The sequence below is a fragment of the Temnothorax nylanderi genome, unplaced genomic scaffold, assembly GCF_030848795.1.
Source record: "Temnothorax nylanderi isolate EJ_2023f unplaced genomic scaffold, tnyl_v1.0 TNYL_tig0174_pilon, whole genome shotgun sequence".
Classification (NCBI taxonomy): Eukaryota; Metazoa; Arthropoda; class Insecta; order Hymenoptera; family Formicidae; genus Temnothorax; species Temnothorax nylanderi.
The window spans coordinates 55,503-78,687 of record NW_027249236.1 but is presented as its reverse complement, the minus strand read 5'-3'; the positions used below and the strand labels follow the sequence as shown (position 1 = coordinate 78,687).

Sequence of the window (23,185 nt, the reverse complement as noted above, 5' to 3'; positions counted from 1 at the left end):
CGGAATGTTCAGATTGGTTAACGACAGACGACGCGACGCGTGACGCGCTCAGTGGAAACTCAGCCTAAAACGTGACACGCCAGCGCCAACGTCAGCGTCGAGAGATGCCCGCAATTATCGTCATTTCGTCGCGCATTGCGAACAAACCCGTCGATGCCTTCGGCGCGCAATCTGTCAATTTGAAAATCGTAATGCGAGGAGGAGTACGTTTGACGGCAAAGGTTTGACGAGTCTCTCCATGAAAAATGAGATAACTCACGAAAGAGAAGAAGGGTAAGCGCGTTCAAGGAAAGCGCGTTCGAAGGAAATTGATCTAATAAATTGAAAAAGTTGAGAGATTCTTTGATCGAAAAAGAATTTAATTGTTACATTCGACAAGAATATCCGTACGACTGAAGACTAGGATAATCGGTCAATATTAAACATAGATTAAGGTAATTTCCATCGTTATTTTCTGTTATTTATCTGTTATCCGGAACAATAAGCACAATAAGTCCCGGCCTCGATACACCCAGAATGTGCCTGGATGTATTGAGGATGACCTGACATCTGTGCTATTTGAGTATGATTTTCATTTTTATTCTTTTAACATGCATCTTTCATCTGCTATTTACGAATTTGCTCTTATTAATGAGACTTATTCTTCATCAGATGTTCTATCCAGTTGAACTGCTTTCCCATCGACGAAGGGGCAAATTAGTTCCTTGTTGGCTCGCTGCAACGATCAGCGAGAAATCATTTACAAGACGCTATCCATCTGGTGCTATAAAGAAGATAAACACTGTAGAAACTTGGTAAATTATTTTGTTTATGTGCTTTTAATATTGAATATTTATAATGATATTTTTTTTTCAATTTTGACACTTTTGTTTGCATTTTATATTACATCGCCAGCGAGCAAATTTTGGAAATAATGCAGTTGCGCAACAGATCAGTTAGATTTAGCTTATATCTGTCATCACAATTAATGTGCGGCATAACAAGAATTCATCGTTTACAGGTTGTATATTATCAGAGTAAGTTCAATTCTATATATATTTATTAATGATATCACCTATGCCAGTTTATGTAATCTCATTACTTCTCAGAGGAAGTTTTTGAAATGCAACAAAAATTTGACTCTGGCGGCGGCGGCGGAGGCGGCGGCGGAGGCGGTGGCGGTGGCGGCGGCGGCGGAGGCGGCGGTCGCGGCGGCCGCGGCGGCGGAGGGTTGAGGGATGAGTATGACGCAGTTCAGGATCTTGAATTGCCTGCAATAGATGTGCCTATTATTTCCAGTCAAAACTTTCCTAACGCTGAATTAGAAATAGACTTACACTTACTTCCTGACGAAGATCTTGATAACAGACTACAGATGCTTGTGAGTGAAGATCTCGTACGGTTTAATGCAAGCTTATCAATAAATTTTGTATTTTTAAACTCTTATTCTCAAATGTTAAACCCTGTAATATGATATATAACATCCTTGAGTTTCCGAACTTTTGATTCTTTGATTGTAAACTTTATTTTTAAATATTGAAATTTTTTTCATTCACAGATGAAAGATGCAGCATGTTGTGATTTTGGTGCTTTAAATGACGAGGAGTTGGACTTTATGCTTAAACATGATTTCAATCTCTCACTGTAAGTTCCCGATTTTTATATTTTTTTTTGTAGCGTGATAACTTTCTAATTGTAATTCAACAAAAGTTCACAAAATGACAATGGTTTATGCAATTATTTGATTTTTTTCTTTTTTATATCATTAGCTCAAAATAAATTCATGACGTTTTTAACAAAGAATAATATATTTTGCTATTAATGGTTTTAGTGACCGGATGCATGAGCTACAGATCAGCGAGGAAAGATCAGCATTCCCAAAGAAGACGGCTGGTATAACAATAGAAGGTAAGTGGATCAACGGGGTATTTTAAATATGATACATAGACAATTATCATATTATGTTTAAATTAAATTTATTAATGAAATTATTAATAAAATCATTTAATGAATAGAGATCCAAGAAAAACAGTTATCTCAGGAAACCCATGGCCCAGTACTTGTGGATATATCGGAAAGAAAGAACTCCAAAGAGGGACTGTTATTAACTCCACAAAAACGACAGCCACATCAAATGCAGGTGGAAACGCCTACGAAGAGAAGACGTGTACGTTTGTCTATAACTGATAATGATTGTCGTTTGGATATAATGTGAATATTTTAACTTCATAAAGTGGAAGACAAATGAGAATACATAGGCCGATATTCATAGTTTTTCATAGGGCAAAGAATTGTACATAAAAAGTCACTCAATTATTCGGACATGCAAGATCTGACCAGTCCTGATTACGGCGTTTTTCCCTTTGTTTGATTCATAATTTGTTTTTATATTTGAGATAGTCTTAAGTACAATTTTAAAGTGTTATAAATCAATCTGAGAACCGTATTAGCATCTTAAGACATTACTTAAGGTTGTTTTGATATAAGAACGGACTATGAATACGAGCCATAATGACCAAGAAGTTTTGAAAAAATTAAAATCTATTTTCCTCTTTTTTTCTTTAGAAAAATTATTTTGCGCTTTTTATTTATATTTAATTTATATTTTATTTTTACTTCTAATTCTTTCTATATATTACTTCTCAGTTATTCTCTGAGACTGCATCGGCGACTGATGTACCCCCTGTAGGAGATGTGGCAGTACCTCCTGCACCTGTAGAAGATGTGGCAGTACCTCCTGCACCTGTAGAAGATGTTGCAGTAGCGGCTGAATTTCCCATAGAAGAAATGAGAATGTTAATTCTTCCACAGCAAGAGGAAACTGACATGGAATTTGAATTATTAGATTCAAGCTACTCTGTGATCCGCAGGCATTCGAAGAAAACCAAAATTATTGATCTAAAGATTGTCTTAAATGACGAACAGCTTCTGAAACAGCGTCAGAATGTAAACATTCAATGCAAGGTGGGTTCCTACATTATATAAGCTTGCAAAAGCTGTATGTAAACTTACAAAGAAGTTCAAAAAGCGAGAAACTTTAATTTCAAACAAGTCTTAAAGGTTCTGACTAAATTTTTTGATTATCTTTAGAAATTGAATAAACCATTAACAAAAAATTTATTGCTGACACCGGCGAAAAATCTTTTCAACCAACCTTCGCACTCACCTAGGCGATGGAACAAAAGTTTACGCAGTCGCTTTGCTGATCGCATCACTGGGCCGTTCACGAGTGTAAATGAAGATGTTGCACTTGCTGTTACGCAATGTAGGTCTATATTTAGACATTTATTAAATATTCACATTAATGCATATATAACTGTGAATAAATTTATATTTTTAGTTCCTGAAAAAATGCGTGTAGAAGAGACAGTTAGCAGGCTAAATCTTCCTACAGAAGAATTGAGTACATTCCAAAAGACGGAAACCGCAATTGCTGCCGAACCCGGAGATAGTGTTGCAAACATCCTACCAGTGACAAATATAATTCACGAAACTATGGACGTATCAATGGTACCATTACCGGACGAGGTACCGGGAGCGATTGTCTTAGAAGAAGGCACTATGTAAGTTTATTTTATCATGAAGAACTTATGATATTTACATTCAAGAAGTTATTTAACTAAAAATTTAATTATTAAGGATTATTCAGTTTTATACTCAGTCTTTCAACTGTTGCGATATTTCCTCAATTTCTCAATATCATTAAATGATATTATTTCAGCATCGTTGAACAGAGGCCGGATCAGGAAAGAATTTTATTAGAAAGACAGCGAGAGTCTCCGGAAGCAAAACACATTCCAGTACCTTGTACCAGGTATTTTGAATTTTTCTTTTATTGTTAAGTAAATAGTTGGACATATAACAATATTCTAAGTGTATATTTGAGTTTCTATAAACGAATGTCGACAAAAGATAGGATTCATTGATCGAAAGCTTGAGGAAAAAACAACTTTTATTGCTTTGTTGTAACCTAACAATTTTGCATAGTTCTTTCCTACGAAACTTAGCATGTTTTGTTATATCAAGTCTACCATTTATCAAAGAATTATTTGATATATGATAAAAATATTGTTTTTACTAATCTAAGCAGCTCAAGCAGGCCCCCTGCGGGACCCCCCGGGGGTCCTCCCTCGAGTCCCTCGAGCAGCTCAAGCAGGCCCCCTGCGGGACCCCCCGGGGGTTCTCCCTCGAGTCCCTCGCAACCTGCACTGACAAGCATAGAGATTTTGGCTATATTAGAAGTTTTATGGGTTGACAAGAGGGATGTCAAATTCAGTGAACTTATTCCAGCGGACACGTACACGAGAGAGGATGCTGCTACTGCTTTTGAAATACTTCTTGGTAAGTGTTACTACATTCGCAAAAAAAAGGGTAAATTTTACCTTACTTTTTCTTATTCTATCAACCTAATATTATACGACTCGTTTTTCACCCGTGTGAAGTTAGCTTCCTAACATTTAAAAAATAATCATTTGCACATGTATGCACAATTCGAATTTTTGTTTGCACACTCTAATTCAAACGGTATTAACAAAAGAATTTGAATGAGAGCAATCTTACATCAGCTTAGCCCTTCACCTACGAGAAAATCGGTTTGAAATAGTCTTAATAACTTTTGTTTGCACATTCACATACAATTCGATTCAATTGAAATGTATGTGAATATGCAAACGATGAGTCATCGAATGAGCTATAAGAAAGTTTTTTTTTTAATGTTAAGGGATTAACTTCACATAGGTTCGTTACCCGTTTTTCTAATGCATTATTCTCGTTCATAGACTTATATGCACAACAGAAACTCGATTTGCAACAGAATGACTTTTCTGACCCTTTATGGATTTCAAAATACAAGGATTAATTTATTATATATATATACACACACACACACACACACACACACACACACACACACACACACACACACATATATATATATATATATTTATATATGTTAGATTATCATAAATTATTTATATATTTTTTATAAGTACATCAAATTATTATTATTTAATAGTTTTAATACCTTATGTTAAAACTTTTAACGTTTTAATGAAATGGATAAAGATCTAATGCACGATATATGTTATATGATATATCATAAGTTTATACTTACAAATATGCATTTGTTCTTTTATCCGTGTTACAAATCGTTATTTTTGCTATATAAATTACGATATTTTAATAAGAATCAAAAAGATGAAATGCACGATATATGTTATATAATATATCATAAGTTTATATTTACAAATATGTACTTGTACACTATTTGTTCTTTTAGTCGTGTTACAAATTGTTATTTTTACTATGTAGATTACAATGTTCCAGTAAGAATCAAAAAGATGTTTCGTTCTATATGGTCAAAAGATTATAAATATTTTTTATAAGTATTAAATGGAGATTTAATGCACGATATATGTTGTATGATATATCATAAGTTTATACTTGCAAATATGTATTTGCATGTTATGTGTTCTTTTAGCCTACTTTGAGCGCTGTGAAAATTAAAATAATATAATAAATTACATTTCGCATTTAATTATATTTTGTAGCTTTATTTATTTATCTTGTAACTTTTATTTAACCTGGTTCCGTTCGCAGTAACACACGATTTAATTTAATAATCAGATACCAAGAAATTAACCGTTGAAGAGACATTGTGAAAATCGCATTGAAGGATTACTTTATGAATCAGAGAGCACATAGAGTTTGAGTTGATATAAGAATGTTAAAAATATTGGCAATTTGAGAGATTAATGCCCGATTTCACCAAGAAGAAGTTTTCCCCGATGAAGGGGAAGAGAGTGTTTAAAGACTAAAAGAAGTATCATTATATACAGCGTTCTGTGAGTTATATTTAATCTTCATTCAAAACAGAGGAAGAGATCCCGCCACTGTTTATAGAGAAGATGGCGGAACCAATCAGCCATTACACCGGTCGCGCTTTTCTTTGCACCTTTAAGGCTGCGTTCCCACTATACGCGACGCGCGACGATACTATAAAGCCTTGTGTACACGATACTAGAAATCGGTCCGAGTTTCGGTTTAAGCCAATCAACTTGCAGCTCTTACAGAAAAGCAGCAGTTTCATTGGCTTAAACCGAAACTCGGACCGATTTCTAGTATCGTGTACACAAGGCTTAAGAGCTGCAAGTTGATTGGCTTAAATCGAAACTCGGACCGATTTCTAGTATCGTGTACACAAAGCTTTACAGAAAAGCAGCAGTTTCATTGGCTTAAGTCTTGTGTACACGATTCTAGAAATCGGTCAGAGTTTCGGTTTAAGCCAATGAAACTGCTGCTTTTCTGTAAGAGCTGCAAGTTGATTGGCTTAAACCGAAACTCGGACCGATTTCTAGTATCGTGTACACAAGGTTACAGCGGTCCATGATGGGCTGCGTTCCAAAATTCACTCTAGTTAACTAAAATGCTATAGTGTGCGTGACGTAAACTATATAGATTTTAGTTACCCAAGAGTGAATTTTGGAACGCAGCCATGGGATACCGGAAATGACCGGAAAAGACGGGTAGGTCACGTGACAAATGTGGAATTGACGCCATTTAAAATATTCGTGCGTGTATATGTCGAAAAACAAGGTGCTATAACAAGAGGTATAACGTCTTTCGTAGGCAGGTAAAGCGAATTAAACTGGACAGAAAAGTCCTATATTGTTTTGCAAAGATTAACGAAAGAAATTAATTAATAAAGATCTGCGTATGAGCGTGCATCCACGCACCACTGAATCGCACGTAATGTGAGGATGCATGCGCATCCGTAGATCTTTGTTAATTAATTTCTTGTTGGTTATCGCGAAAAATCGCAAATCGGTGTTACGCTTATTTTCCGACGCTCTATGTACTAGGCCATCAATTCCTCAACGATATGCTGAGATCAGGAGTCCTCTATTCTACTGTATTATTACTATAAGAGAGGAGAGAAATTTATAACTTGGATTCTTAGCTAGGGTTGCAGACAGGTCAGGTTCCTCACATCCATTACCGAGTTTCTGATTTGTTTATTGCTAATGGCAGTTGACCTGTTGCGGTTAATCTATGTCAAACAAATAGTTTTCACAATCAACAATTTTATCAAGGTGATTATAAGTGATATATAGAAATACTTATATATGTATGTACATACATATATTACATATACATGTATAATGCATTTTATGATTTAGCAAAGTAAGATCATTAGATTATGGTCAAAATGATACTCGAATACTTCTCCTATGTGCCAGGAAAAAGGGTACATCAACATCTATTAGAGTCCAGCCCATAAGCTTAGAATTCTGCTCTAATTTAGAAGTATGGTGGTAAAGGACTAGTGATATGATCGGTAAGTTTTAAATAATTATTAAATATATACAACATATAAATATTGTAATGTAACGAATACTGTATTAACAGTATTGTATCATGCTATCCATTATATTTTTAACCATACTGAATATTTGATCATACATTACTTGACTGGGATACATTTTCTAATGTTATATCTCAATTTTCATTCTCTGATGATTTACAATTAAATACAGATTGTTAACATCATCTGTATATCTTTTAGACAAAAGCAATGGCATCATCCATCTGTGACATCAAAAAGGGCAGCAAAGTGAGCAAACTGTTTAGTATATAGGTATAAAGGTTTATGAACATATTTTACATCTCATTTTCATGCGGTCTTAAATTATTATAAATAATTATTGCAAGTCAACATAATTTAATATATGGAGGAGTAAAAGCCATAGTGGTATAAGTCAAATTTTTTAAGATATTGACTCGTGTGCATAGATGCAACTTATACAATATATAAATTGCATTTATGCACACAAGTCAATATTTAAAAAAATTTTAACTTACACCACTGTGGCTTTTATCCCTCCATATGTAAGAATATACATGCGTATTTGAAATGGCGCCAAAGTTCCCCACTCACATTGAGCAAACCGCTTCGAGATTGTCCCACAGTGGAGCTAGAAGCTGTTTTTTTTTTTCGAGAGGGTCGTGACTGAATCGAAGAAACGAACGTGAAATTGAAATTTAAAATAATACGGCACGTGGCTTGAAACAAAATTATTTTACATTTGTCGATAATATCTGATAATAATATTCCGACAAAATAAAAGGGGGAAAACGGTACGTTACGATATAGCAATTGTTTCCTTAGGTTAATGTTAGTGTACAGAAAGTAATATAAATTTGGTTAAGATATATATATGTATATATATGTTTGTACACACATTTTTTCCTTATGGAAAAATGCTACAGAAAGACTATTGTGGATGCGAAAAAAGTACACGACACCATGGCAAATATTACAGTTATTGCTAGCTTTGTGTGCTTTTTTCGCAACTATAATAGCTTTTTCATAAGAGATCACATACATGTGGTGGAATATGCACAACTTTATATTCAACATATTTTATACATGCAAAGTACAAATTGTGTATATTAATTATCTGACGTAATTTATGCAGCAAGTTATGATTGACGAAAATAGACTTACAAAACAGAATGAGAACGATAATCTGGAAGAGATAATTAATAGGCAATTCGAGAAACGTCTGGAACTCGACAGCGCCACAGTGTTAATAAAAGGTACATTTTTTGCACTTTTATAAAATCTTATGTACCTCACCTATATTAAATAAAATTATAACAATACATTTGCAAATTGGCAGCAAGTTCAATTTGAATATTGAAATCGGTGCCTATATATGTTTTCTGGTTAGGTTTGTATTTTCCTTGTAAAACTTGCTGCTCATAAAATAAAAGCAAATTGATAAGAGCCAGAAATATAAGCATTAAGTTGTGTGGTACATTTCTGCTGTCGTTTTGCAAACATTGATGTAATTAACGGATTTTTCAAATTTGTTACCAAGAAAATTTGTTGCGTTTGATAAAATATGTTTTTCTTAAATTTGGCTAGTTGAGTAATAAAGCATTAATTCGCAGTCGTGTTTTACGTTTTACAGGCAAGCAAAATATAAAGGATGAACTTCAGAGAGTGCGTGAGGAAGTATCGCAACTTGGATGTGGCATCAACGAAATGAAAAATCAATTGAAAAGAATGAGGGAACAGAATTGTCGTTCAAGGGTAAGTGCCAAATTATTTCCGAGAATTTATTTTTATTCAAGAATTGGAAATGAATTAGAATGTCTTTATTTGCTTGAAGGAATTATTGAAGTTAGTTGAAACTTTGGACAAAAGAATTCTCCACCAAGAAAAGAATGTTCCACCCGAGCTCATACAAAGCTACCAGAATGCAAGAGTCTCTCCTAATATGTTAGGGTGTACTGTAAATTCAACGCACCAACTGTCAGAACAAATGCCGAGTAGCACCAAAACGATTGAAAAGCGAGAAATTGTGAAAGATTGTAAAAGAACGCTTTTTAACGAACCAGAAATATGTCCAACAATATCATATATCACTGAAGAAGAATTAAATAAAGTACCCAAGTATATGATCGGGAGGCAAACAAGTAATACCTTGGAGACAATTAATAACTTTATAAGTGGTATAAATCAGACACTAATTGCGAAATATACGATTTTATCGTTGGGGAAGGCTGCCGCTCAAAAAAAGGGTGAAATTAATCTGTATTTACATTATAAAAACCAGGAACTCGATATCCAAGAAGAAAATCGTAAGTTAATAGTTTATGTTAATATAAACATATTTATAAATAACTGTAACAGTATGTAAACATAATAAGTACTGCATTTAATGATCGGACGAGAACTCGTACTTTCAACGTGGTATGGATGTTGGCCACTGTATATATCTATATTAAAATAATTTTCAGGCTACCTCTACTTTTTCACAGCTGAGGATTATTACAGACAAACGAAAACAAAGATTGATAAGACCAAGTTAAACTTGATACCTGCATTACGCCATTGGGGGCGTTTACGAGAATCCAGGGTTAAAAATGAATTACTCTATGTTATATTAATTAATAATTAATTAATGATAATGAACGCCACATTAATTAATAATTAATTAATGATCTTCTGAGAGTGCCTTTTTAATGTTTCTGTATATAAAAAAATATATTCTAATACTGATATTACTAACACAGTTAGAATCTTAGAATATACGGAAATAAAATGTATAAAATATTTACAGTATTTTTTAAAATACTAATATTTTTGTATACAAACTTGTGTCAATTTATGTACAAAATTATAAAAAATTGCCTAAAAATACAATAAAATGAATTGTGTTACCAAAATTATAATCATTTCTTTATCTTTGACAAGATTAATTTTTCAATCTTTATTGATTAAATATTTTTTATTCAATTCAATGAATACATATTTTTGTTCAATTCAATGAATAAGTATTTGTCAAATTCTAGGTTCCCTTTTTAACGTAATATGAATTGAATAAAAAATATTTAATTATATATATGTATAACCTCGATATCTCTGTCATTTTATTTGCATTAATTTGGAGACAATAGAAACAACAAACAGTTTCATTTGTTTCAGAAGTAGCAGGCAATTATTTCTAGTTAGCTAACTGATCTGTTTGTTTGTCTTTGAAGAAGCTGAATCGTGGTAGCAAGAAAATTTACTATATCAAGAATATTGAGTTTGCCATGAAAGAATATTTGAATATTTGTGTTCTTTTCAAAGAAAAAAAGGTAATCTGCTATATTTTTTTATTGGAATATTTCAAGTATTTTTTTACAATGTTAAAAATAAATTTGGTATGATCAATAAGCGTTATAATTTTATTTTAGATATTTTATTATAAATAAAAATTGTAAAATGTTATTAAACAATATCTACTGTAATTCATAGATGAGAAATATGTATCATATATATTTTATGATAGTATCTTATATTTTGCAAAAATTAAACATAATGGTTAAATATATGTGTTTGTAATTGATTATTACGTTGTGTGAACTTAATTTGCAGCGATAAAACATGTTACAAGCAGAGTCAATTAGTACATTAAGTGACCATGAAGATGATATTGATGATCTGGATGGTTCTGTGATATGGTCCCAAGAGGAGCCACTTTCTTCCAACGAGATATTGGAATTATCGGCACAAGATGAAAAAGAAAACAGCTTATTTGCTTTCTGTCGATTGTGTGCTGGTCAAACCACTAACCCAATATATATTTATTCTGAGTTTGGAGAATCAATGAAATTGGCACATAAAATAAATATGTGTCTAAGCATTAAAGTAAAATATTTTTTATTAAAACTATTTTGTAAACATACTGCATACTGTGATTATGCATATATGTATAATGTTTGTAAATACGTATATTTTACATAGCATAATTCATTGTAGATTAAGAAGACAGACCCATTACCGAAACAGCTCTGTTTGACCTGCGTTGAGAAAGTAAACTGGTGCGACAAATTTGACACACAATGCATTAAAGCAGAGGAAATCTTGTCAACGATGTTAAAGGAGAAGCAATCTTTTAATATTTCCAATGGATTGTTTTCCGACCAACAATCCTGTCCTTTATGCGTAAAGGGCTTTATGAATGTATGTGAAGAAACATTCCAGAATACAAAGGATATGGAATTATACGAGAATGATATAATTTTAGAAAGCAGTGATGAGGAGAACATATTTAATAACGCAAAGGTCAATAAGGAAAACGGGAATCGTTCTATCACATTACAATGCCTAGGAGATAGACAGACATATCTAAAATGTGGAGCGTGCATGAATCTCTATCACACCGAGGAGACACTAGATGGTCATAAATGTAAACCCAGTATACAGAACACAACAAAGCCATATAAGTGTCCCATATGTGACAAGACATTTATGTTTGAAGAACGATTAAACTTTCACATGCAATTTCACAAAGGCGCGAAAGCATTATACTGCGAGGTCTGTAAGATAACGTTCGGCAAGGAATTGAAGCTATTTTACCACTATAAGAGGCAACATTCTAAGGAGAATAGCGTCTCATGTCTGCAATGTGGAAAGTTATTCGAGGATCAGGAGGCGCTCCGAGTGCACGTTTGCGCCGACGGTAAGAATCGGCCTCATATTTGCGAAGTGTGCAATAAAGGCTTTTTCGACGGCTACACTCTGAAGCGTCACGTAGTGACGCACCTGCCTGAGAAGCCTTACAAGTGCTCGGAGTGCTCGAAGAGCTTTACGCAGAAATCAAGGTTGAACAAACATGTCGCGAGCCACTGCATAGTTATCGAGAACAGCCAGACGGTCTGGAAATGCCTTCAGTGCGGTGAAGTGTTTATCTCTTGCGACGATGCAGATATTCATTACAAGATAATACACGAGGACAAGGTCATGCTGATTGAGGAGTTGCTGGCATCGAAGCTGTATCATTGCGAGTTTTGCAACAGCCATTTCACCAACGCGGACAATCTGAAGACTCATCAGAAACATCATGTTGTCGAAAGACCCTATACGTGTAATATATGCGTGGCCACTTACAAATCGTTCGCGGAAGCTGTTTTACATTGGAAGGAACATCCCAGGCTGTTTAAAGTTCTCGTCGTCTTTCTATGCGACGTCTGTAACAAGGACATGAAGGAATTATCCCTGCTGTACAAACACAAGCAAAACAGACACGCCCGCGCGTCCAGATTGTCCGAGTCGGGCGACGCGAAGTTCATCTGCGAACTCTGCGGAAGTGTGTTCGACAAAAGCGAGGATGTACAGGATCACGGACGAGATCAATGTTCCAAGTTTCCCTGCGACATTTGCGGCAGCCTGCTGCCCACGGCGAACTCCTTGAACGCGCACAAAAGGCGGCACAACGGATTGCGGCCGTACGTCTGTAACATTTGCGGAAAGAGTTACACACAGTCCAGTCACATGTGGACCCACAAGAGATTCCACATGGGCATCAAGCCTTACGCTTGCGAGTATTGCGATCAGCGTTTCACGATAAAACCGGACTTGGCGGATCACGTTAGGAAGAAGCATACGAGGGAGAGGCCGTTCAAGTGCGAGGTGTGCAACAAGGCATTCCTGACCGGGTCCGTGTTTTATCAGCACAGATTGATACACCGTGGCGATCGCAGGTACAAGTGCCATTACTGCGAGAGGGCCTTCACCAGAACGGAGGCCTTGAACAACCACATCAAGATACACACCGGGGAAAAGCCGCACTCGTGCGACGTGTGCGGCAGATGCTTCAGACAGAAAGGAGACATGAGGAAACACAGACGCACCAAACATGCCTCCGAACAAGATAAATCAATTGAGAATTGTCAGAATTAAATATGGGACCATTATTCTTTCGTTTTTACAGTTGCGTTTTAATCATCATACCGATAAAGTAACTTATATGTACGCGGCAGTATATTTATGCATATTACCGATTATTAAGTTCTCTCAATAAATAACAAAGTGCTCCGAAAAATGTGATACTATAAAATTATTATATTATAAGGAATATAAAATAAAAATAAGAATATATAATTTACACATTATATATAAAATTGCACACATTATAATTAATGTTATACATATACAAATAAACATGTTACATTTTATATATAATATCCATGTATTAATATATCAATATATGCACATTATAGTAATGTTATAATATATGATATAATAAATTATACTTACAAAATGTATCATTAAATAATAGTTTGTATCGTCGGATATTAAACCATGTAACGTTGCACCTTTCTAAAAATTATTATTCCAAATTGTTTATTTATTCATTTTACATTGCATTTTATTTCGCGTTGACCACGGGCCGATTTTGAACGGCCGCGAGTGCGCTGACGCACGGCAGGTGCGCGCCGTTACGTCGCGCACGCGCCCGCGCGCCTCGGAACTCCGGAACAGGTGATGTTACATACCTGCGATGTCTCATGACATCGCCGTCACAGTATATACAATACCCTGTGTCACCGTCATCGTCATCGTGCATCCAATCGTCACGCACGGACGAGCCGCCGCTGGTCGACCCGATACCTGGCCACATATACTGTGACCTGGCTGTGATAATTACCGAGGCCCGTCGCGCCCGTGCACGCCGCGACCGCGACGATCGCCGCGATGACGGTGTCGAGATAGAATGACGGGCATCCCGAGGTCCACGGAGCGGATTATACTGGGTACGTGGTGGTAGGTAGCCCGAGAGGCGAGGGCGAGAGAGTAAAGACAACGTCGTCGTCGCGCGAGAGCCTCGCCTCGGTGAGCTCTACCTTCTCTCCGGCCACGGGAAAACCCCCCCGCGAGTCCGTGTCCGAGAGTGCGACTTAACCTTAACGCGTTTGACATATGTAACGAGTGCATGCATGGAGAAAGGATAGGCGCAGTGTAAACAAAGTCCGTATACGCGACCAAAGGTGGTCGAATGATTCCGAACGAATCATCTTTACGCATTATTTTAACGAGGGACTTTATTATTTTACATCTTTCTTTAATTTCGTTGACGTTTGTAAAAGATAAAACGTATTGTTGAAACAGGAGAGAACCATGGCTTTCCCACCTTTAGTCAGCTCCACGCCACCACCCTTAGACAACTTCAGAGAGTCTGATGAAGATGAATTCGGAGACTTCACGACTGGTGGAATAGATGGTACTTATATAAATTGGCAACTATTACGTATAGCAAAATTACATTCCATATTACGGGGCGTAATCGTCTTCTAATTTGTATAATTGTTATTATAGGTCTATCTGCTTCATCAGGGTCCCCACAGAAACTTATTACTCCGATACAGACACCAATAGCATCGCAGAACGTATCTCCTAGAATAAACGGTATTAACGAGTCACCAGTATTGGATAATTGCCCTAAGATAAACGAAGCCTCGAAATGTGGCGTTATCGACGATCTGTTGATCGTCGAGAAGGCAGAGAACAATGTGAGCCACGTAAGATTGAAGGATAGAACGGATAATAGTAACGTATTGGAAAACAATTTAAAAGAAGCTAGTACAACAGAACACAGTGTATTAGATTCACCTAGGAATGGCGAGTCGCGTAATGTTGAGACTAGTAATAGCGTTGATCACGTTTGTACTCAGAATGTTTTAGCTAAGGAGAATTTTATTGATACGGATGTAATTAGTAGCAACAATAGTAGTTTAGCCGATAGCGTAAAGACAGTCAGTGAGCAGGAGGGATCGTCGAACGGTTTGGAGGCGAATGACGAGGTCGAACCCGTGAGTCTGGACTTGGAGGATCCTACGAGCACGCCGGACATTCTGGACGACGATTTTTACAATTACGAACAGTTCAAAGATTCTACCGAGTGGAACGACGCTGTTTGCGATAAAGAGATGGATGTAACTGTGACGGTTCTGCAGACGGATTACTTGAACGACAAGCCCAATTCCGTGGACACAGAATGCAACGTAACGGACGAGATTGGAGAAACTTACGCGTCATACGGCGAGAATGAAACCTGTGTCAATGATACTAATGATAAATCTGCCTTTATCCACGATGAAAGGACAATTTCCAATTTTGTTACCTCGCAAGAACTTAATGTAGACGGTACCAATGTTTTTAGACAATCGGAATGTGAATTCAGTATTCAGCCGAAATATATAGAGATGTACGATGTAATATCCAACGCTGACGCGAGCAATGAGAAGTCGAGTAAAAGTGTAAACGATTCTTTCAACTTTGATTTCACTTTCGACGAGGATGCTGTGAGAGAGGAATCAAATCTAGATCATACATCCGTACATAATGAAGACATTCACCTTCATAACTCTAGTAAAAAAAGCGACGCGAGTACTTTTCCTAATAATTTCTGCGATATAGCCGATGTAAAAAATACTATACAATCAAAAGAAAGCGAATATGTAGCCGTAGAAACAAAAAATCAAACTATTCAAAAGGTAGATGTGAATGGCGCAAGCGAGGAAATTTCCGCTTATGAGGAAAGAGAGTCGAGTAGTGAGGAAATACGCAAACAGTACATTCCGGAAAATAGTTTTGACGCACCCGATCTGGATAATTCTGACTTTACAGAATTTATGGAGCATAGAGATTTTGACGATGTGTCGGAGTTGACAAATAACTACAATTCAATATCCAGTAATAGTACATACGAGACAGTACAAACTCACGATTTACACACATCTTCATCCGACGCGTCTTGTATACAAAAATTTTCACCAATGAAAGGAGCTTCACTGCCATCTACTAATACATCCCTCGACTGTTTAAAGGATAAAGTTAATATTACGAGTATCACGGACGAAGAATGTGCCACATATGAAAGCAAAAATTCTGTAGTATATTTTAGCGACGGCGAATTTTATGATTTTCATTTACGAGCGAACGAGTCGGCAGCAACCGAAGCGCGAGAGAATAGTTGTCCCGAGTTCGAAAGTGCGGACAACGAAGATGACGATTTTGGCGATTTTGCTAATTTTTCGAGCACGACGGTAGAATGGAAATCTGACGATGCTGAAGAACTGAAGGTACCTGAGGACGACGATGATTTCGGAGACTTTAGTAATTTTGAAACATCAACCGATGTAGTAGAGACACAGCAGTTTAGTTTAAAAGAATCTATATGTCGGATAGAAAACAAGAATGTGAGTTTAGGAATGTTTGTGTAATACAAAATTACTAGTAGTTTATTAGAGAATTAGAGTAACGAGTGTATTGCTTTGATTTAGATTCTTAGTCTTGCATTATAATATAAATGATACAATTTAATATATTTTAACGTTTTAATTTAATTAAAACAATTTCAGGCTGCGAATAAAATAGAGGATATAATAACAAACATGTTTTCCGTGGTTTCTGAATGTCACGAAGTTGAGTTGAAAGCCTTAATAGATAAGACAGATAAAGTTTGGCAGAATGTGAAGAGCGTGGAAGAAACCAATGCCCTCACTTACCAATGGGCGAATAGTAGTAGTAACAATGTTCTCTTAAATGCTCTTGGCATCGATTCTCGGAACATTGTAAGTATGCGCAACTTGTTCATTAAGATATTTTATACATTTATGAACAAAAAAGTAACAATGTTATATGAAATTAAAGTTATTTGGACCGAGATGGAACCCGAATATACCAAGATTTGCTGCAAATCTTGGCTTTACTCCGTTAGAGCCAATTAAAGCTACTGCTGAGCATCACCAGTTTTCTGCAGCTAATACCAGCAAGACACAAGGCGCAGCTTGTTCAGATGTAAGTTGAGATTTTATTTTTGTGTGTGTAATATACGTAAGTAATATTCGTATTAATTAATAATTGTAATAATCGTATTAGGAAGTACCTGCTGCCCAATTTGATTGGAATAGTTCTGGCCTTGTAAATCCTCTAGATGCTAGTAAGTATTTATTGTAGTTACGTGTGTTAGCTTGATTAAGACATTGCATTGAAGAAAAAACATTGCTACATGTCTCATATTTTGTTAAATGGATATCAAATTATCACATATAACGATATAGAGAAAGAGAATATTTTCTGAATAAGTATCTCCTGTATTTAAAAGTAATATGGTGTTGTCCTATAACATATAGACTAAGTGTGTTAAATGCTGTCCTAAATATCGTGAAAATAACGATACAGGTGGTGGTGGGTTATCCGCTCTTCTGCCTCTGGATTTGTTGTGTCCGTTTGATCCTCTACTAACACCTCATTGCTCCACACATTCCGAATCCTATCATCAGTCATCTTGCTCAACGAACTCCGTTTATTACTGTAAGTGCTCAAACTGTAATGTCTCTGTGTCTTTGCATACATGTATATATGTATATTCATAACTCTTGTTTGAAGTAGAAAAATATCCTTTCTGTACTAGAAATTAAGTAGCCTCCTCTTATCTGCTTGGTTTTAAACGTTCGTAGTATTTTCAATATTATTGTATCCGTAATTCTACTAATTTATTTTAATTAATTATCAATTTTTATTACTGGCACAGATCCACTAGAAGCAATTATGCAAGAACCAAGCGGAACCAACAGTTCACTAAAACATCAAAAATTGTCTCAGACATCCAAAATAATAGAACCATTGCCAGGACCATGCACAATAGAATGGAAGAAGAAGACCGAGCAAGATTTTGGAATTAAGCAGAAAAGCAATCCGTCGCATCGAACACTGAGAAATGTCCCTCTGACCAACAATAAGTCGTTTCCAATAAGCAATAATACATCCAGGGTACACGAGTATCACAGAAAGATGTCGGTAGGTAAGAAAGAGAACATGCAAGATGCGGAACACGTGGTTATGGATCGATACGGGCGACCGATGACCGTGCAAGCCGAGACCGTGAAAGTTCTGAATAAGTTACCGGACCTGTCGTTTTTGAACGCGAGATCTTTGTTGTTCAATCGCGAGCAAAGGCAGATCGTGCCGGATCTCGGGGCTATGATAAATCGGAAGATGCCCGGCTGAGTAACATCGGTCTGAATGCGAGTTTGAAAGGGTAAACGCGAGAGGAAACTTCCCAGAGAGAACCTGTTGCGAGCTGGATGTTTCTAAGTGATCCATACAATCAAAAACGTACTTCTGCTACCTTTCAAACCTGTGTTCAGACCAACCTTTGATCCAACCTTGGCTCTTCCACATCAGGAAAGGATAACGAGACGCCACGTATGAAAGACACTCCTATATTAATCTATTCGCTTGCGGCACCGAGCAATGCACTTCGACATTCCGAATCATCATTGTTTTGTGATTTTGTAGCGCTACTGGTATTGTTACTGATGAATCCTTCAAAGTCTTTACTTTGTTGCGCAATTACGATTTAATGTTGTACTGATCATTTCAGAAATTATGGCACGTAAGTTGTTTTGTTAACTCAATAGTTATGTAATCTTTATTAAAGACAGTTTTATGTCCTTAATTAAATAGATATAAGAACTCACACATTCGGCCATATTCTAGTCTACAGTTCTTAATGATAATTTATGTATTATATGTTAGAAGAGATTCATTCATGTATATTTTCGACGATAATTGCAGGCAATTAAGCAGCGCCAGAGTATTGTACTCGTTTGTATCGCATTTCAAATTTACCTACTAATATTCTGGAACTACTTTTAGATGAGCAAATCTGAATATTCGAGTTATACATTCAAGAAGCCGCGCGTACTTTGTACGACGTTCATCTGTTACAATTTCAAGCAATCATAAATATTCCCCAGTCATATAGGGAACACACATTAATTACCCAAAACTATATACTAATCGTAAGTCAATTATCGTAGAATGAATCTGACGAGATTGATATCTGTAATGAAATCGTCGAGTGATAATACGTTTAACAAATTCGCTTGATGCTTTTATTGCACATTTTGAATTTCTACTGTGGAACGTGATGTACTTAATTATGTAAATCTCGGCATTTGCATATTGATCATTAGAGCGAAACGATAAATATTATTACCATTATTCGTTATTTATTAATAATAACATTGTAATATATATTTTATGTAAAATATTGTGGATAACATTAACACATAGGCAATCTTTGATGATCGAATAGTTGTTACTTTTCTTAACCACCTTTACGAAATCGTGCGATTTTTAAAATCCTCGATCTCATTCCCAATCCTTGAATTCAATCTTTTATAATAATCAGGACAATTTAAGTATTAAAGATGCAAAGCAATTCATTATCTCATACAATCATTTTAATATAATTATATTAAATATAAAAGAATTTTATATTTAAACATTGCAATATCATAATTATTTCGTCAAAATACTTTTATTAAACATACTCATCATTTTACACTCTGTTATTTTGAAATTAATAAAATACTTTTATTATTTTAGTATGTTAAAATATATACTATGTTGTATAAAATAGTAATAATCATACACGATATAAGTATACAGTATACACAGTATACACGATTATAATACATAATAGTTGCTCTACTGTGTCATAAATACAGTTAAACTTTTATTTGAATATATTATTATCGCATAATATAATAAATATTTTCTGATATAAAATATCTTCTATTAAAGTACTAGACTAGAACATTTTATTTCAAAATATAATAATCGAATATGTGCACTAGTAATTTTGATATATAAACATATAGACGTTTTTTATAAAAGAATAACATAATTCATGAATTATGTTTAAAAAATTTAGTTTTTAAATGTAAGGAAGAGAATGCAAAATATATTACTTTTGTCACTAGGAAAATATATCCTCCTCAGATTCTTCTGAACTGTTAAGGGCTTTCTTGGATTTTATTGTATCATCTATGTCCATGTTTTGTATATTTGCTATATTGCCTCTGCTTGTTGAAGGCTCAGGACTTGTATCTTCACTAGAAGAGAAATTTATACGTATTTTAAGATTTTTCTCACTATTCTTTGGTGCAACTTTCTGCTCATTCTCATAATCTATCTTGTGTATTCTTGTCTTAGATGATTTAGTACCATGTACTTTCTTATTCTCCACATCTGATCCCTCGCTCTCATCAGTGGTTTTATCGTATACCGATTGTGTTGTCTTTTTGGCATCATCTAAAGCTTGCTGAAGCTCTCTAATATTTTCCTTCTTTGTATTTAGTACTAAAAGAAATTTTACGTAAAGCTCTTTCTCCATAGTGGTCTTTTTATTTAGCATCTCTTCGATGTCCGCGATCAGCTTTGTGTTGGTCTTGTTCAGATGCTCGTTCTCGTTCTCCAGTGCCAATGTTCGCTCTTGACATTTTTTATACATTTCTAACGACTGCTTTAAAGTGTCGGAAAGAATTAATATATTTGACAGAGAGTGTACCGCAACTTCTCCACGAGTGAGAATGTTTTGGTGTTTCCATGTGAATGTATCGTCCTCCAGAAAAAACTGTATGTCAGCATTTTTACCAGAGAATGCGTGTTTTGTCTTCTCCAGATACGTTTCAAAGGATTCGTCCAAGTGATTCAGAAAGTAGTTGGCATCCTCTATACGCATCTAAAATATAGAGATAACTGTCAGCAGATATATAATTTCGTTTTTTGTGATAAATAAGATGTAAGATTACTCATACCTTTGGAATTTTATAATACACGTAAATATACTTTAAAATAAATAAATAAATATTAATTCTATACCTCGCCACTTAATGGCACCGTGCATGACCTCAGTATCATTATCTTAAAACACGTATCCTCCCATTCTGCATAGAGGGTAAAATCGCTCTTGTCCACTTGATTCACGAGCTGACTTACGCTCACGTTAGTCATAACATTTCCTTTCGATAATCCAGAAAAAGTACAAGGCAAATGAGGGGAGTCATGAAAGGCATTTGATGTGCAATCATCTGATGAAGATCTTGTCAACTTAATTATCTAACCTATAATGTGTTGACGCACATTATCAATTTTTAATCGTACCTCGAATTATTTAAGTACAAACCTGATCAACAGGACTCTTCTTTTAAATGTATTTCCTTTTGACGACGCGCTCTATTCTCGAATAAATAATTAACGTCATCACTAATACACACTTAATACCACGGTCGTGTACTTACACGTGTCGCGTGTCATATCAGATAAAAAAATATGCCAGTACGCAGTACTCACATGCGCCTGCATAGTATAAAAAATTTCTTTAAATTTGAAAATTTTTTAAAATTCAAGAAACAATATGTATGACATTTAAGCAATAAAAACTGAGGTTATATCACGACTAATTATGACTTTCGACTTTCGACTTTCATTACCCACAACAAATACTATTTCTCATCAAAAGTGGCGTGATGAGGTCGTCGAAGAGTAAAATTATTAAATCTAATTTCTCGTCAGTGGAGTGTTTTAAAACGCGAGAAATAATTAAATCCAACAAGAGGCGAGAAAAAGTTGATAGGATGTTTTTAAAAATTATTTGAAACTTCGTCATTTCCGATGAATATTCGCCGGATAGGGCAGCCGACAGCGTGTAAATATTTAGTTTATTCGCGGTTTGATGCATTCTCATGTAAGGATAGAGTTTCAAAACGTTAATTGTAAGTTGTTTTTTATTTTCCCAACGTTCGTCTCTATTGCAAAATTTAAAGACTAATTTTAATAAAACTGAATATGTTTTACAGGACAAACTGGAAGAAAGAATCTGTACTCGGAATCACTTGGTCTTGCCTTAACCTTAAATTGCCTTAAAGTATCAGCTGTGTATAATATATAGAAGTAATATACTTGACAAGGTGAGAATCATATTATTAGTCATTGAGAATTTTATTTTATTTTAAAAATTTAGAAAAAATAGTTTCTATATCTTGTTAATTATGATTACACATAATTTGCAGGTTTCGTTGAGTTCCTGAACTTTTCAATTTAAAGTCGAAGGAACTTTACTACTTAAGAATAAGTTCTTACCTAGCTCATACACTTGCCTGATATATTTAGAGTATATGAAATAATAGTGAAATCATGGAACGTGTACCATTGCACAAAGCATTAGAACCATTGGCTTGGTTAGAGGGAACGTGGCGAACGGAGAGTCAAGGCAACGGCAAATACCCGACGATTAAAGATTTTAGCTATTACGAGGAGATAAGCTTCACGTCCCTGGGGCAACCCATGTTCAATTATACGATGCAAAGCTTTTCCAACTCGGATTTAAAAAAGCCGATGCATCGGGAGACAGGCTTCTTGAGAGTAAACCCGGCAACTGGTGAAGTAGCTCTTATCTCGGCACATAACTTTGGTTTGACAATCATTGAATGTGGCGAGGTAAATGACAAAGCCATCATCTTAAACAGTACTGATATAACCAGGATAAAATGGGCGAAGGGTCCTCATGTAACTCAGGTACGTCTAAATTTTATCAACTAAGTTAGCATTTATGTAAACAACAGCTTAATTACACAATTAAAATAAATAATTTTAAATTTTATGACAGGTACGCAGGGAATTTAAATTCAATGACGATTGTTTGGAATATGTGCTTTACATGGCGACGTCGAATACTCCAGTGCTGACCGAACACTTACGGACAAAATACGTGAAAGTGAGCGAAGAAGTATAAAAGAATGTGAAGAGCAAATCAATATTAAATAATTTTAATTCTACTACACGTCTTTGAGTAATAACTATAATTGATTTTGAGTAATAACTATATTAATTACTATAATTTTGTAAGCACCATGCGTGAATAAAATTTTAGAACAGTAGAAAATGTACATGTCGAATCTATGCTATGTCGATTGCTCACTTGATAATTTACTCAATTTACTGCAATTGTACGAGCATCCGTGCACACATTGCATGACGAATCTATTATATGGTAATTTCATCACAGATCATAGA

The 23,185-nt window shown here is 35.3% G+C and overlaps 6 protein-coding genes and 1 long non-coding RNA gene across 16 annotated transcripts; 6 read left to right on the top strand and 1 right to left on the bottom strand.

The window, feature by feature from the left end:
* Positions 1–90: 90 nt before the first annotated feature.
* Positions 91–5,515, top strand: LOC139778171 (uncharacterized). Of its 4 annotated transcripts, none has more exons than XM_071716023.1 (12): positions 91–434; positions 652–794; positions 895–1,016; positions 1,089–1,360; positions 1,538–1,623; positions 1,811–1,887; positions 1,995–2,146; positions 2,626–2,943; positions 3,070–3,244; positions 3,320–3,542; positions 3,701–3,793; positions 4,067–4,844. In XM_071716023.1, the coding sequence occupies exons 2-12, from the start codon at positions 652–654 to the stop codon at positions 4,431–4,433; spliced, it is 2,028 nt and encodes a 675-aa protein (XP_071572124.1). In that variant the 5' UTR covers positions 91–434; the 3' UTR covers positions 4,434–4,844. The 4 variants fall into 4 exon arrangements, with proteins under 4 accessions (XP_071572124.1, XP_071572122.1, XP_071572123.1 ...); XM_071716022.1 differs by lacking the exon at positions 91–434 and having other exon boundaries at positions 546–794; positions 4,067–4,320; positions 4,758–5,515; XM_071716021.1 differs by lacking the exon at positions 91–434 and having other exon boundaries at positions 545–794; positions 4,070–4,844.
* Positions 5,516–6,435: 920 nt separating this feature from the next.
* Positions 6,436–7,721, top strand: LOC139778172 (uncharacterized). The gene is made up of 4 exons (XR_011719498.1): positions 6,436–6,610; positions 6,840–7,070; positions 7,158–7,315; positions 7,544–7,721. It is a non-coding gene; the product is annotated as an uncharacterized lncRNA (long non-coding RNA).
* Positions 7,722–7,955: 234 nt separating this feature from the next.
* Positions 7,956–10,215, top strand: LOC139778146 (SKA complex subunit 1). 2 transcript variants are annotated; one of them, XM_071715984.1, is made up of 5 exons: positions 7,956–8,115; positions 8,457–8,577; positions 8,955–9,076; positions 9,156–9,627; positions 9,787–10,215. In XM_071715984.1, the coding sequence occupies exons 2-5, from the start codon at positions 8,463–8,465 to the stop codon at positions 9,945–9,947; spliced, it is 870 nt and encodes a 289-aa protein (XP_071572085.1). In that variant the 5' UTR covers positions 7,956–8,115; positions 8,457–8,462; the 3' UTR covers positions 9,948–10,215. The 2 variants fall into 2 exon arrangements, with proteins under 2 accessions (XP_071572085.1, XP_071572084.1); XM_071715983.1 differs by lacking the exon at positions 7,956–8,115 and having other exon boundaries at positions 8,451–8,577.
* Positions 10,216–10,278: 63 nt separating this feature from the next.
* LOC139778143 (uncharacterized) lies at positions 10,279–13,603 on the top strand. The gene is made up of 3 exons (XM_071715977.1): positions 10,279–10,629; positions 10,910–11,182; positions 11,294–13,603. The coding sequence occupies exons 2-3, from the start codon at positions 10,919–10,921 to the stop codon at positions 13,214–13,216; spliced, it is 2,187 nt and encodes a 728-aa protein (XP_071572078.1). The 5' UTR covers positions 10,279–10,629; positions 10,910–10,918; the 3' UTR covers positions 13,217–13,603.
* Positions 13,604–13,805: 202 nt separating this feature from the next.
* On the top strand, positions 13,806–19,418 carry Afti (aftiphilin). 4 transcript variants are annotated; one of them, XM_071715964.1, is made up of 8 exons: positions 13,806–14,070; positions 14,426–14,537; positions 14,633–16,515; positions 16,678–16,890; positions 16,970–17,116; positions 17,198–17,258; positions 17,602–17,632; positions 17,853–18,151. In XM_071715964.1, exons 2-8 carry the CDS (start codon positions 14,435–14,437, stop codon positions 18,001–18,003), a joined length of 2,589 nt encoding a protein of 862 aa, XP_071572065.1. In that variant the 5' UTR covers positions 13,806–14,070; positions 14,426–14,434; the 3' UTR covers positions 18,004–18,151. The 4 variants fall into 4 exon arrangements, with proteins under 4 accessions (XP_071572065.1, XP_071572062.1, XP_071572064.1 ...); XM_071715961.1 differs by having other exon boundaries at positions 13,807–14,070; positions 17,501–17,632; positions 17,853–19,418; XM_071715963.1 differs by lacking the exon at positions 17,602–17,632 and having other exon boundaries at positions 13,807–14,070; positions 17,853–19,418.
* Positions 19,316–21,663, bottom strand: LOC139778145 (uncharacterized). Of its 3 annotated transcripts, XM_071715982.1 has the most exons (4): positions 21,297–21,663; positions 20,993–21,234; positions 20,336–20,852; positions 19,316–20,223 (listed from the first exon to the last, which is right to left on the bottom strand). In XM_071715982.1, the coding sequence occupies exons 2-4, from the start codon at positions 21,122–21,124 to the stop codon at positions 20,180–20,182; spliced, it is 693 nt and encodes a 230-aa protein (XP_071572083.1). In that variant the 5' UTR covers positions 21,125–21,234; positions 21,297–21,663; the 3' UTR covers positions 19,316–20,179. The 3 variants fall into 3 exon arrangements, with proteins under 3 accessions (XP_071572083.1, XP_071572082.1, XP_071572080.1); XM_071715981.1 differs by having other exon boundaries at positions 19,316–20,852; positions 20,993–21,132; XM_071715979.1 differs by having other exon boundaries at positions 19,316–20,852; positions 21,297–21,635.
* A 68-nt stretch (positions 21,664–21,731) lies between these two features.
* Positions 21,732–23,058, top strand: LOC139778148 (peroxynitrite isomerase THAP4-like). Its single transcript, XM_071715986.1, has 4 exons — positions 21,732–21,885; positions 21,970–22,080; positions 22,183–22,687; positions 22,779–23,058. The coding sequence occupies exons 3-4, from the start codon at positions 22,307–22,309 to the stop codon at positions 22,902–22,904; spliced, it is 507 nt and encodes a 168-aa protein (XP_071572087.1). The 5' UTR covers positions 21,732–21,885; positions 21,970–22,080; positions 22,183–22,306; the 3' UTR covers positions 22,905–23,058.
* The last annotated feature ends 127 nt before the right edge of the window (positions 23,059–23,185 follow it).

Bases quoted from the DNA above. Each gene is read 5' to 3' on its own strand.
- LOC139778171 (XM_071716020.1), top strand. From the start codon at position 565: ATGATTTTCATTTTTATTCTTTTAACATGCATCTTTCATCTGCTATTT. The intron at 3,543-3,700 runs GTAAGTTTATTT...ATATTATTTCAG, and splicing joins GTCTTAGAAGAAGGCACTAT to CATCGTTGAACAGAGGCCGG. The intron at 3,794-4,066 runs GTATTTTGAATT...TACTAATCTAAG, and splicing joins ATTCCAGTACCTTGTACCAG to CAGCTCAAGCAGGCCCCCTG.
- LOC139778146 (XM_071715983.1), top strand. From the start codon at position 8,451: ATGCAGCAAGTTATGATTGACGAAAATAGACTTACAAAACAGAATGAG. The intron at 8,578-8,954 runs GTACATTTTTTG...TACGTTTTACAG, and splicing joins CGCCACAGTGTTAATAAAAG to GCAAGCAAAATATAAAGGAT. The intron at 9,077-9,155 runs GTAAGTGCCAAA...ATTTGCTTGAAG, and splicing joins AACAGAATTGTCGTTCAAGG to GAATTATTGAAGTTAGTTGA.
- LOC139778143 (XM_071715977.1), top strand. From the start codon at position 10,919: ATGTTACAAGCAGAGTCAATTAGTACATTAAGTGACCATGAAGATGAT. The intron at 11,183-11,293 runs GTAAAATATTTT...AATTCATTGTAG, and splicing joins ATATGTGTCTAAGCATTAAA to ATTAAGAAGACAGACCCATT.
- Afti (XM_071715961.1), top strand. From the start codon at position 14,435: ATGGCTTTCCCACCTTTAGTCAGCTCCACGCCACCACCCTTAGACAAC. The intron at 16,891-16,969 runs GTAAGTATGCGC...ATGAAATTAAAG, and splicing joins GCATCGATTCTCGGAACATT to TTATTTGGACCGAGATGGAA. The intron at 17,259-17,500 runs GTAAGTATTTAT...ATAACGATACAG, and splicing joins TGTAAATCCTCTAGATGCTA to GTGGTGGTGGGTTATCCGCT.
- LOC139778145 (XM_071715981.1), bottom strand. From the start codon at position 21,124: ATGACTAACGTGAGCGTAAGTCAGCTCGTGAATCAAGTGGACAAGAGC. The intron at 20,853-20,992 runs GTATAGAATTAA...TCTATATTTTAG, and splicing joins CGGTGCCATTAAGTGGCGAG to ATGCGTATAGAGGATGCCAA.
- LOC139778148 (XM_071715986.1), top strand. From the start codon at position 22,307: ATGGAACGTGTACCATTGCACAAAGCATTAGAACCATTGGCTTGGTTA. The intron at 22,688-22,778 runs GTACGTCTAAAT...ATTTTATGACAG, and splicing joins AGGGTCCTCATGTAACTCAG to GTACGCAGGGAATTTAAATT.